We start from the raw sequence: 10786 nt of genomic DNA, 5'->3' as shown, positions 1-10786 counted from the left end.
CTGACATGGAGACAAGGTCTTCCCTGCTTCTCACACTGCCCTATCAGCGAGTAGACTGGGGCTGCAGGAGAAGGTGGGAGGGGACACAGCTGAGACAGTTGACCCCAGCTGATCAAAAGGATATTTCATACCATATGGTGCCATACTCTATTAAACTAGGAGAAGAAGCAGGAAGGAGGGGGATATTTGGAGTGATGGTTTTTGTCTTCCCAAGTAACCATCTCATGTGCTGGAGGCCCTGCTTTCCTGAGGATGTCTGAACACCTGCCTGCCCATGGGAAGCAGTGAATTAATCCTGTGTTTTGCTCTGCTTGTGCACGCAGCTTTTGCTTTACCTATTAAACTGTCTTTATCTCAACCCACAAGTTTTCTCACTTTTACCTTTCTGATTTCCCTCTCCCATCCTACTGGAGTGGAGTAAGAGAGCGAGTGACTGTGTGGGGCTGAGCTGCTGGCCAGGATTAACCCACAACAGCCCTTTTCCTTCCAAAGTGCTTAAATGTAAAATGCAAGCGGTGGTCTCAAGCAACACAGTAATTTTACTCTTGCTAATAATGGTAGATAAAGACAAGGAAAAAAATCCAACACAACAATGTTTTGTATGTAAACACTTAAAATGGATTTATTTTTAAAAAAATCATTTTTACAGTTGGGTCATACAGTATTGTTCTGTACGCCTTAAATTAAAAGCCTCCAGCTTTTAAAAATGCTGCCCAGTACAAAAGGGCTAACGTAAAACTGTAGTGTTTATGTATAGAAACCATCACTACACATCACTAAATATCACTCTAAATAGTCTCTTCACCAGTGTCAATGTGTGGAGAAGAGATGGAAGATGAGACTTTCTAATATTTAAGGGCTTCCTTCTTTCTCTTACAGTTCAGTCTTCAGAAGCTTCAGTGCCTTCTGCATATTTGAATACACTGGAAATGAAATATTCATGCATGTTATTTTTGCTGCAACTTACTCTACCAGCAACTGCAAATGCTGTGGAGAAAATGTCATTATTATTAAAGCCTTTAGTCACATGTCTATTGCTACAGGGATTCTGAGGCACCCTGCTCTTCCAAGCAATTTGTGAATGTCATGTGTTTAATTTTGACTGGTGAGAACATACATCTATTAATGCAAATGCATGGGCATTCACAGGGCAAAGACAGGAGCTGTGCAGCAGTGAGGGAGGGCTGTAGCAAACATCTTTCCCTGCTCCCACATTTCCTGGCCTGGCCTGGCAGGACTCATGTGTGAGTCCTCACATTACTTGCAGCGAACACTGCTGAATTATGCAAGTTCCTACTGACGTATACTTGCTTTTAAAACAGATGGATGCTTAAGACTCCAGGGCTCTGGCATCATTCTCTTCACCTCACTGATTTTAAGTTTAGCATCCTGTTTAATTTTAATCCTAGTTAAATGTCTTTCAGCAAGTACTGATTACAAGAGTCTGTGATGCCTGGCATTATTCCTTGTTGCATGAAAAATGTGACTGCTTTAAGAATATTTTCAGAATGTTTCAGAACACTACTTACACAATGAAATGTCAGAGGGCTCGTAGGCATAGAGACGGTTTGAGTATCTTCCAGTAATATCTGCTCTCACAGTCAGGGAAGGATCTGGAAAAATAGGATGAGAGAAGTTGTAGAGGACAGGACTAACCTTCAAGTGGAAAGAAATAAAAGAAAATCAACCTTTTAGCACTCCTGCTTGCTTCCTAAATGTTTCTGCAAGACACATCTGCTTCTGCTAACGACCAAGAGATTAGTCTTCTACACAGTCACTGATGTTCCAATTGTGTTTGCGGGTTTATTAGGAATGGGATGGGTTACCCATTCTAGAGACTGTGACATCATGTCATTGAGAGAGGAATGCTGGAACTGTAAAGCTGGCTGGGGTTGCTTTGATGTTTCATCCACAAAACCAACTAGAACCGTTATACTTCTCATGGAATAAATTCATGTTAATCAGCCTGAGGATTTGAGATGTGTGATGCAACAGGGGCTCTGTTCTGAGCTCAGGTGCTTGAGGTACTCACCTATGAACAAAACCCGAGGGACGTACTGGCCATCAGGTGCAAGATTCTTGTCTGTGGTTTCATACTTAAAGAAAACAGAGAAGGTTCCCAGTCAAGGAGAGCATGCTACATAAATATTTTTTTCCTTCATTGTACTTTGTGTTGTGAAATCCTGCTCAAACAATATATTGCGCAGTTTAAGAGATTATTTGTCTGGGATGCAGTTTTTTAACAGCTGGAATTGCAAATTGATAACAACAGTTCATGCTCTTGTTAAACTTTAAATTCTATCACATTTTGAGTTTATGATAGCTACAAATGAAAAAAGACTTAGTACTAAATCTATTATGCTTCAGCAGTGGCCATTTTCCTAGCCAACTCTAGCTCCTAAACTGAAGCTATAATTAAAAATACAACTTTATCGCTTTTATTTAGTGAAGTTTAACTGGAAAACTTACAACAAGGTTCAGGAGAATGAATTTTTCAGCCAGTTTCTGTATATCTTTGTGTTCAGCAAAAACCTTCTTGAGGGCTAGAGTGAAAGAAATGGGAAAGAAAATTAAAAATATGCCCCTGGAATTGTTTGTCCTCAAAAAAAGAAATTCAAGCAAACTGGCAGAATCAAAATGAGAATTCCCAGTTTACAATTGCAGCAAATGAAGGTTTCCAGTTCATTCCACCCACTCAGTTATATTCTGCATTAAAGAGTAATTATATTGATACAAAATGCCCCATCTTCAGACAGCGCAGCTGCCTCTCAGATTTGTCTACTTAGGTTTGAACTTGAGCATTTGACTATTCCGACCTCTTGTTCTACTGTTGCAGTTTCTTGCAGTTCTTAAGGCACTTGACAATACAACATGTAGGGCTTCGGCCCGAAATGTTTGGAAGGGTTTTATTTTTTGTAAAAAGAGTCTTCTGGAGTTACTGGAGCTCTGAATGGATGCAAAGGTCTTGCCATGTGGATCAATTTGGAGGAATAAGGGCCCCCAGATGAATTCAGAGGCACTGGGAAAAGAGCAGTCCCAGTTGCCAGAAATCCTGCAAGAGCTTAGTTTTAGCCTGGTTTGATTTAGTCCCTGGCTGGATTCAGTCTCAGTCATTGATGATACTGAGAACTGACTATGTCCTTTCCAATAAATTATTGTTTCTCACTACTCCTGGTCTTGCTATTGGTTTTGGCTGATTGTGACGTGAACCAAAACCAGATTTGTCAGAAGTCAAACCCTGCTGACCTGTGCTCATTTCTGTATCCATTCTGTATCACGTAATACTGACTTTAAATTTTTATTTTATTTCTGCACATTAGGAAATACCTGTGTGGGGTAGCGACCAGAAGAACACTCCCCATGCTTGTGCAAGCAAGCAGAGTGGTGGCTGATTTTTTTTTTTTTTTAAACAGCATTTATCCGGAAACTGAAAACAATACTATTTTTTTTTCCCCCAGTGCAAAGGGATTACCTTGGCTGTGTGGGCAGTCTTCCAAGTGGTGGATAATCATCAGGGGTTTCTGGCTGGAAAAGAAGAGCCCTCGTTAGGAACAGGGGAGGCACAGGGGGCTCGGGCTGGGCGCAACAGGGACGGCAGGGTCGGTACCTGTGCTTGGCACGGAAGAGAGCTTCCTCATAGGTCTGCGTCCAGATGAGCTGGTCTCCCCAGCCTGTGGGACGGTAGGGGAGGGGACACACACACAGACAGAGCCTTATAAGCCGGGCCTGTGGCCTGGGGTTTGACTCCTGCCAGCCTCTGCCGGGAGAGGCTTGGAACAACCCCGCTGCCAGGGGGCTTTAAATCAGGAATAAAGGAGGAGAGGGGGCTAGGAAAAGGTATTTGCAAAATGAGTTGCAAGAAAATTACTTTGTTTAGAACAGCGTAGTAACCGAAGCATTCACGATTGCACTTTTTTTTTTTTTTTTTTATTTGGTTGGTTGTTTTTTACCTCTGGAGAGTGTTTGAGGCAGTTTCGGCTTAGCAGTAGTCTCCTTTGTGTCCTTCTTGCCTGCATCCTTTGCCAGAACACAGGAGATGGCAACGAGCAGCAGGAACATGGACATGTAACTCTTCTCCATGGCTGCTTCTGGAACAAATGAGAGAAACTCCCCATCACTGTGGTGCCTCCCAGGCTGGTGCTGGCTGTGAGGCAAACAGCAGATAAGGACAGGTAGGCAGTAAATCAAGTCACAAATATGCAGTGGGGGGAGTCAGGGCTGAAACAAACTGCTCCAGGCAGAGGCTTGGGGGAATGGTGAGGAAACGTGAGGTTTGGTTAGCAAAGTGCCCTGAAGGAACCGGCTGCTTCTCACTGCCCTGCTCATGCCATTGGGCTGTGGCCCTTCTAGGATGTGTGTGTATGTATTTATTAGTTTATCTCTCTTCTTTTTACATGTATTGAATATGCTCAGTAAAATAACTGAGTTTTGGCAATTCCAGAAGTACTTGGAAGTCCTAATAATTTCATAATTCTACCTCGATCTCCCAGCTATGGTAACCCAGCAGCAGGTGCTGAAAAATTAACTTGTCTTGGCTGTGGGAGCAACTCAAATGAGAAGTCAGAATGTTAAGCCAGGCTTTACAGTGAACATTAGCACAGACACAGCTTAATGGTGGTGTTGAAACTGTCTTCTCCCTTAAAAGTATCATCTAATCCTTAAAAATAGCAGAATCTGTAATAAAAAGAGTGGGGAGAAGTTGCTGTGTGGCACAGTGAGAACTGAAATGGAGGTTGAGGGTAGAAGCAGCACAAAGCAGAAGACTTTTCCTGAGCCAGACTCTTGAGACATGTCTGTTGGGAAGCTCCTCAGCATTTCAGCTGGGTTGTTTCTCTGAAGGGGTAAAGCACTTATGACCCTGTGTTTACTCATTACATGTCCTCCTGGAAACTAGAACCAATACAATGGTGAAATAAGAAATTTTAAGATACTCCAAAAGTGATACAGAACATTCAAAAGATTAATTAAAAAATGCAAAAAAACCAAAAACCAAACCAAAACCAAAAAACCAACAGGCTGACAGTTTTTAAAGTTCAGACAATGAAAATTAAACTCCAGGGAAACAGAAGTGTTTTTCTGGGTAGGAACTGCAGGAGGAGACATTAGCTGAATTTCCATTAGTGATACAATGCTCTTTGCTACTGGGATGTCCAGTAGAGCTCAAATATCCAAAGAGTCACTGTTTCAAGGGTCTGAAATACAACTTTTCCATCAGACGGCCTTCCTGCCGTAAGAAAAGTTTCCTTGGCAAGGAAGAAAATTGCATGAAGTTAAACTCTGTGGATTGTCAGGGTTACCTCAAGGGTTGTTTTGGCTTAGAGCTGTATGGCGGAAGTAATGCTTCTTTGAAAAGAAAAAAAAACTAAAAAGGTATAGGACAACCAGGAAATCGAAGACCAGGCACATTTTGTGCTGTTGTGGAGGCAGAGGGACAGCAGAACACTAAACCTGCTCCTTAAAAGCTTTGCCTCTGGAAGAATATGTGCACTTTTGAAAAGTTTTCCAAAATAACCCCTCCTCTGCTAATTCTTTTAGCCTGCAAAGCCAACATTTCTCTACACATTTTCCTTCATATCACACTGTGCTGGACTGTGTCTGCTTTGCTGCAGTCTTTTCTTTCCACTGATCAGGTCCCCCAGCCCCAGGTAGCACGGCTTCACAGCTCCCCCAGCATTTTCAGAAGCATTGAGCGTGCGGTGCCTTACCTTATTTACTCTCCCAGACGCCTGCCACGGTGCGAAGGTGTTCCTGGTTACAGTGTGAATGCTGCTGTTCCTACTGCCTATTTATGCACCTCGACAACTCAACTCCACCCACAAGATTTGAATTTGAATACTACTTCACAAGAGCTAAACTTTCAAGTTTTTTCCCCACCAAAACATTCAGAGTTAATCTCATAATTAAATAACATTACAGTTTCCTGTCATATACTGTATCTAAAGCTCAGAGATGTTTTGGTAGACTTTTGGGATATTTATTGAAAGGTGATTTTCATTGTTGGCAAAGTTCCAAGTCCAGGTAAGCTGAAGTCAAGACTCCTGATTTGCCTGAAGAGTGATTTGTCTTTTTTTGATTGGTTGGAAAATCAGTATGGATCACTGTTCTTTTAGTCCTTAGAAAAAGTTAAATTGATGACTCAGAACTATAGAGGTTAATTAGATAATTAACTATGCACATTATACAGATGTGTGTGTACACATGCACATGTAACGACACATAGAAAAATTGTAATAAAACCCAAAAGAAAGTTAGTAAAAATCTCCACAAAAATGTATTTGGAAGCTGTAACAAAAAGCTGTGTTCATAAGCAGGGGTCTAAATCAGTATTTATTTCAAATTCCAGGATTAATTAGTTGTTTAGACATTTATTTTTAACTACAGCATGAACACCAATAATTTTAGCTTTCAGATACACGTATAATACAGTGCAATGCTCAGGAAAATGAGACTTTTTAGGGTGCCTGGAAGGCCATTCCTACTGTTGTGCTGTCCTCAGACACTCCTTCTGCAGGCAGGTCAGTATGATTCTGTCCTCAGCAATATATGTTAAAACTACAGTACGTTCTTCTTGCTGCATGCCTCATATATTTCAGTGAGATTAAAATCACATGTTCATGGGCAGTGAGTACTTAACATTACTCAGCTGGGTAGATGAAATCCATCAGATATGGACTTTCCTGTTTGAAATTCACAGTGCTCTCTGATGGCTGCGAACAGCATCCATTTGTTACAAATATACTTAAGAGAATTAAGAGCTTTGGATCACAGTCTGGATTTGGATTTTTTTTTCTTTCATAAATAATTGGGAAAACATGGTGCAGAAGCCAGATGGTGAACTCAAGCTAAAAAAGAATTATTGCTGTTCCTTACAAATATTCAGTAGTACCATGCTTTACTTAGCTGCTTCACTTATTAGGAGGCTGAAACCAAAGCTCCCAGTAACATCAGTCATTCAAACTTCCCTTTCTGTGTGTTTCATGATATGTGTATGTTTTCCTGATAAAGAAATGAGAGAGTTTGCATATAAATTTCTTCTTCTCCAGTACTTCTCCCTGAAGATTTAGAGGTGTATTTTGTTAATTTCTGTATTGTCTATCCAAACCACATCCATTCAGGTTTTCTTCAAAACATATACCAAAATAAGTTTCCAAGATCCATATTTGGATATGGGACCACTCACTCACTCAATCAGGTTACACCCTTAATCGACCTTAGTAAAGATGTAGAAGTAAACCTTGTGTACCCATTTCTGAAATCTTTGTCTCAGCTCAGACAATTCATAATTGTAATTTTACATGTTCTTACTGACTGTCTTCTCAGGTCACATCTAAGAGCATTTTGTAGTTTTAAAACCTGCGACAGAAGTTCTAGTTGCTCTCCGGTGATGTGAAGAGGTAATGGGCAGGTAGGCTCTCACACACTTTTTAAAAAAAATTGGGTTTTGTCTAAAAATGCATCCTCAAAACTAAGCCCCCACGCACTCCTTGGCTCCGGTCTCAGATGTGCCTCCATTTCCTTTGCACCTTTCCTTTCTCCTGGTTTTGGGAGATGCATTTACCTTAGCCTGTTTCCACATAGCCTTTTGAAAGAATTATTTCCTACAGGAAACTCAATAATTCAAATACAGCTACTCACAGGGGCTTCCCTGTTAGCTCAAACTCAGTGATCTCAATGCAGACAGTTAAACTTTTATCTAAGTCAACCTTATACCTTTTTAATGAAGAGAGAGGGGAACTCAGCCTTTCCCACATCTCCCTGCTTGGACCCTGAGACTGTACCCAGACACTAAGTTAGCTTCTGGCAGTTTATAATGAACTACTTTCTCCACCTTACTGACTTCAGAAATTGCCCCAGAGAGCTTGGAACAAAATAGGACTATTCCAGAAGGTTTTTCGTCTTTTGCTATTAAGATGTGGTAGACCCTATTATCATTAATATTTGACACCTTTACAAAACTAGTAATTGGATTTTTAATATGATTTTGATTCCTCCACCTGAACAAAGGTTCAGGTGGTTATGCACAAATCAGCACAGCTTCAGATGATTGATGTTATAACTGTTTTGAAAGCATTCTCTGAAGTGCTTTGTTTTTCCTTGTGTTTTGTAATACATAAGTTTTAGAATCCAGTTGTTTCTCCTAATTTCATAATAAACACATGCTTCGTAGTCTTATGATCTAGTGTTCAGAATAAATATCAAAACTTTACATTGGGTGAATGAGAAGTAATGAAAGAGATGTATAGTCAATCCCACACTAACAACGCCCTGAGTCAAAGCCAGAGACTGGGCCAAATCTGGGAATCAGCAAGTTTCCAGTGCTAAAGTAGTAGTATATTGTAAGATACCGTGATTGAAAGCAGAACAAATTTATTTGAGAACTGGTCAACTTTCCGTTGTCAGTGCTTTAACCACATGTGAACTGGTTAGTAATTTTTTCATCATCTGAAAGCTCTTTGGAGGAAATTTGACTGAAATTTTCTGGAAAGCCTTACAACCCAAAATTTAGGAGCTGAAACACCTCTGACACCTATAACAGAGGCAGGTCCCGTTTTATTTCTCTCTTGCCCTGAAATAACTCAAATCCTTATCATGAATATTATGGGTGGGTGCTGTCTGGGTTGGGATATGGCATGATGACCGATGTCCCCAGTCATGCATGTCAAAACTGTTTCTTTTGTATAATAGTCATTTATGCTGGAGCAGGTACCAGAGCCCAGATACCCCACTTCCCAGCTTAGTTGTGGTCTGTTAGGCAAGAAAGCAATTCTTTTCACATTGGCTCAGGCAATGTTTGCTAATACATGCAAATGGAGTGCACACTACTAAGGGAGAGACTAGAAAGGACCTGGTGTCTTATAAGTGGTGAAGACATTCTCCTGAGAGTTGGAAGACCATGGTTCAACCATCTCCTTTCTACTTTATTTTCAGTACAGAGCCACATTTCAATATAGGGCTGAAAACTCAGAAGTTCTGCAGATTTCTATTGCTGAACGCTTAAAGCTGGTAACTGGAGTTCAGATAAATATCTGCTAAGAATCTGATGATTTGTTCTGAAGGATGATGGTTTCCCAAAATATGTCAACCCAACACTTTCCTCTTTTTTGTTGATTGAATTACTCAATTAACTTGCATTACCTATAGTTTATTGGTAAGACTTTTCAAATTGGCTAGCAGAAGAGGTGGTGAGGACTTAAAATATGACATTCTGATGCTTTAATCGCTGCTTGAAAAACAAAAGACCAATCCGTGAGGATTTTAGTATCTCTGAAGGCATTCTTTTTCACTTATATGTGGATGTTTGTAATACAAATCACCACCACTTGATATAGGCTGGCATGAAAAGCATGAAGCATCCCTTATATAATTTTAGATAGAGATATGGGTTTATCATGTAGCCAGTTCTTATACCATACTCTGTTTTGAGCTCTGAAATACTGGAATGTCTGGGAGGCATTGCTGAATGACACGTTTTAAAATCACTAAGTCATTTGAAGACCCATATTAAATATACTTGCTCTTGCATTGTTTAGTGCCCTTTTTCACACAATAAGGAAGCTGTCATGGTCTGTTACACCAAGGAGTGTCAAGGTTTTCAGCATATGTGGGACTTAATTGCTCAGCTTGTGTTTAGTAAGAGAAAGCCTGGCAGCCTCCACAGCGAGGCAGCGAATGAGTGAAGAGGGATTCTGTGATGAGAGGGACTGGTAAGCTGGAGGTCTACCACAGCCTGTGAAGAAGACTGTTTATCTGGTCTTTTTAACTGGGAAAGTCAATTATGATCAGCAAAGCTTCATGCCTGAAATTCTTGTACTTAAGTAAATGTGTTTTAATTAATTGAAATAACTAACTGTGTCCGAAATCAGAAAGTTTACTGTACTCCAAGATTAAAGCCAATGACTCTTCCCCTGTCTGAGCAACTGATATTCAATTTTGGGTATTGCTTGAAATCTGTAAGCTAAAAGTTTCCTATTTTTGATATACTGTAATATATGAGAATGGTGGGAAGACCTTAATATTTTGGACAGCTTATTTTTGTACTTAGTATCACATGAACAGTCTTTAGCAGACAGTTTTTAATTAACCCCTTTCTGTTAATTAAGCGCCCTTCTGTTTCTGGCCTGCTTTGGTCCTTGGATGATAAACTCTGTTACAGGCCAATAGCTGAGCCACAGCATCTGTAATTCAGTGAGTTTTCAGAGCTGCCACCTTGCTGTGATCTCTCTGTGTGCCTCCTTTGTATTCATTGTTCTTATGTCAAATTTATATTTGTTTATCTGTACACCAAACTCTCTCAGTTTTCCAAATACTTTACCTCAAAGATCAGAAAACTTTGGTTTCTAGTGAGTACCAGTGACACGATGTCCCACCTCTGACTCCAGAACTGGTGGTGCTTAAGTAGTAAGGGATGGGAGTCTCTTTATTCTTACTAGCTCACCTGAAAGTTTGCAAAGATAAAGGATTCCATCATGATTTGGGGTTGTTTGTGGTTGTTTGCTTGGTTTTTTTAATGAATGACCAGTAAATACATCTGCTCAGTGAAATTCCAGCTGAACCCACTGACACAACTTCTTTCTTAGCCTCACTGCTGCTTGTGTGCCACTGTCACATTATTTAATATTGCTTTTGCTTTGGGGTCAATATCCCAATCAGCATTACCTCTGAAATGAAGAGTATGCATTCTGCCAAGTTTCTCTCTGTTCCTGATAGTGTGGGTCTTTTTCTCCAAGCTGTGCAGACTCTTGTGTTGTTGACACTCTCTGGCCTGCATGATGTGCACCACAGTACC

General features: G+C 40.4%; 1 protein-coding gene across 1 annotated transcript; it reads right to left on the bottom strand.

The window, feature by feature from the left end:
* Positions 1–595: 595 nt before the first annotated feature.
* AGR2 (anterior gradient 2, protein disulphide isomerase family member) lies at positions 596–5818 on the bottom strand. Its single transcript, XM_064675986.1, has 8 exons — positions 5706–5818; positions 3951–4088; positions 3608–3671; positions 3473–3525; positions 2470–2543; positions 2033–2096; positions 1530–1613; positions 596–923 (listed from the first exon to the last, which is right to left on the bottom strand). The coding sequence occupies exons 2-8, from the start codon at positions 4078–4080 to the stop codon at positions 874–876; spliced, it is 519 nt and encodes a 172-aa protein (XP_064532056.1). The 5' UTR covers positions 4081–4088; positions 5706–5818; the 3' UTR covers positions 596–873.
* Between the last annotated feature and the right edge of the window lie 4968 nt (positions 5819–10786).

The sequence above is a fragment of the Pseudopipra pipra genome, chromosome 1 (assembly GCF_036250125.1).
Source record: "Pseudopipra pipra isolate bDixPip1 chromosome 1, bDixPip1.hap1, whole genome shotgun sequence".
NCBI lineage: Eukaryota > Metazoa > Chordata > Aves > Passeriformes > Pipridae > Pseudopipra > Pseudopipra pipra.
The sequence above is the reverse complement of the archived record's forward strand: the minus strand, read 5'-3'. Positions and strand labels throughout refer to the sequence as shown.

Coding starts and splice junctions, on each gene's coding strand:
- AGR2 (XM_064675986.1), bottom strand. CDS start 4,080: ATGGAGAAGAGTTACATGTCCATGTTCCTGCTGCTCGTTGCCATCTCC. Junction 3,526..3,607: donor CTCTTCCGTGCCAAGCACAG/GTACCGACCCTG, acceptor CTTCTTTTCCAG/CCAGAAACCCCTGATGATTA. Junction 1,614..2,032: donor CCCTCGGGTTTTGTTCATAG/GTGAGTACCTCA, acceptor CTATTTTTCCAG/ATCCTTCCCTGACTGTGAGA.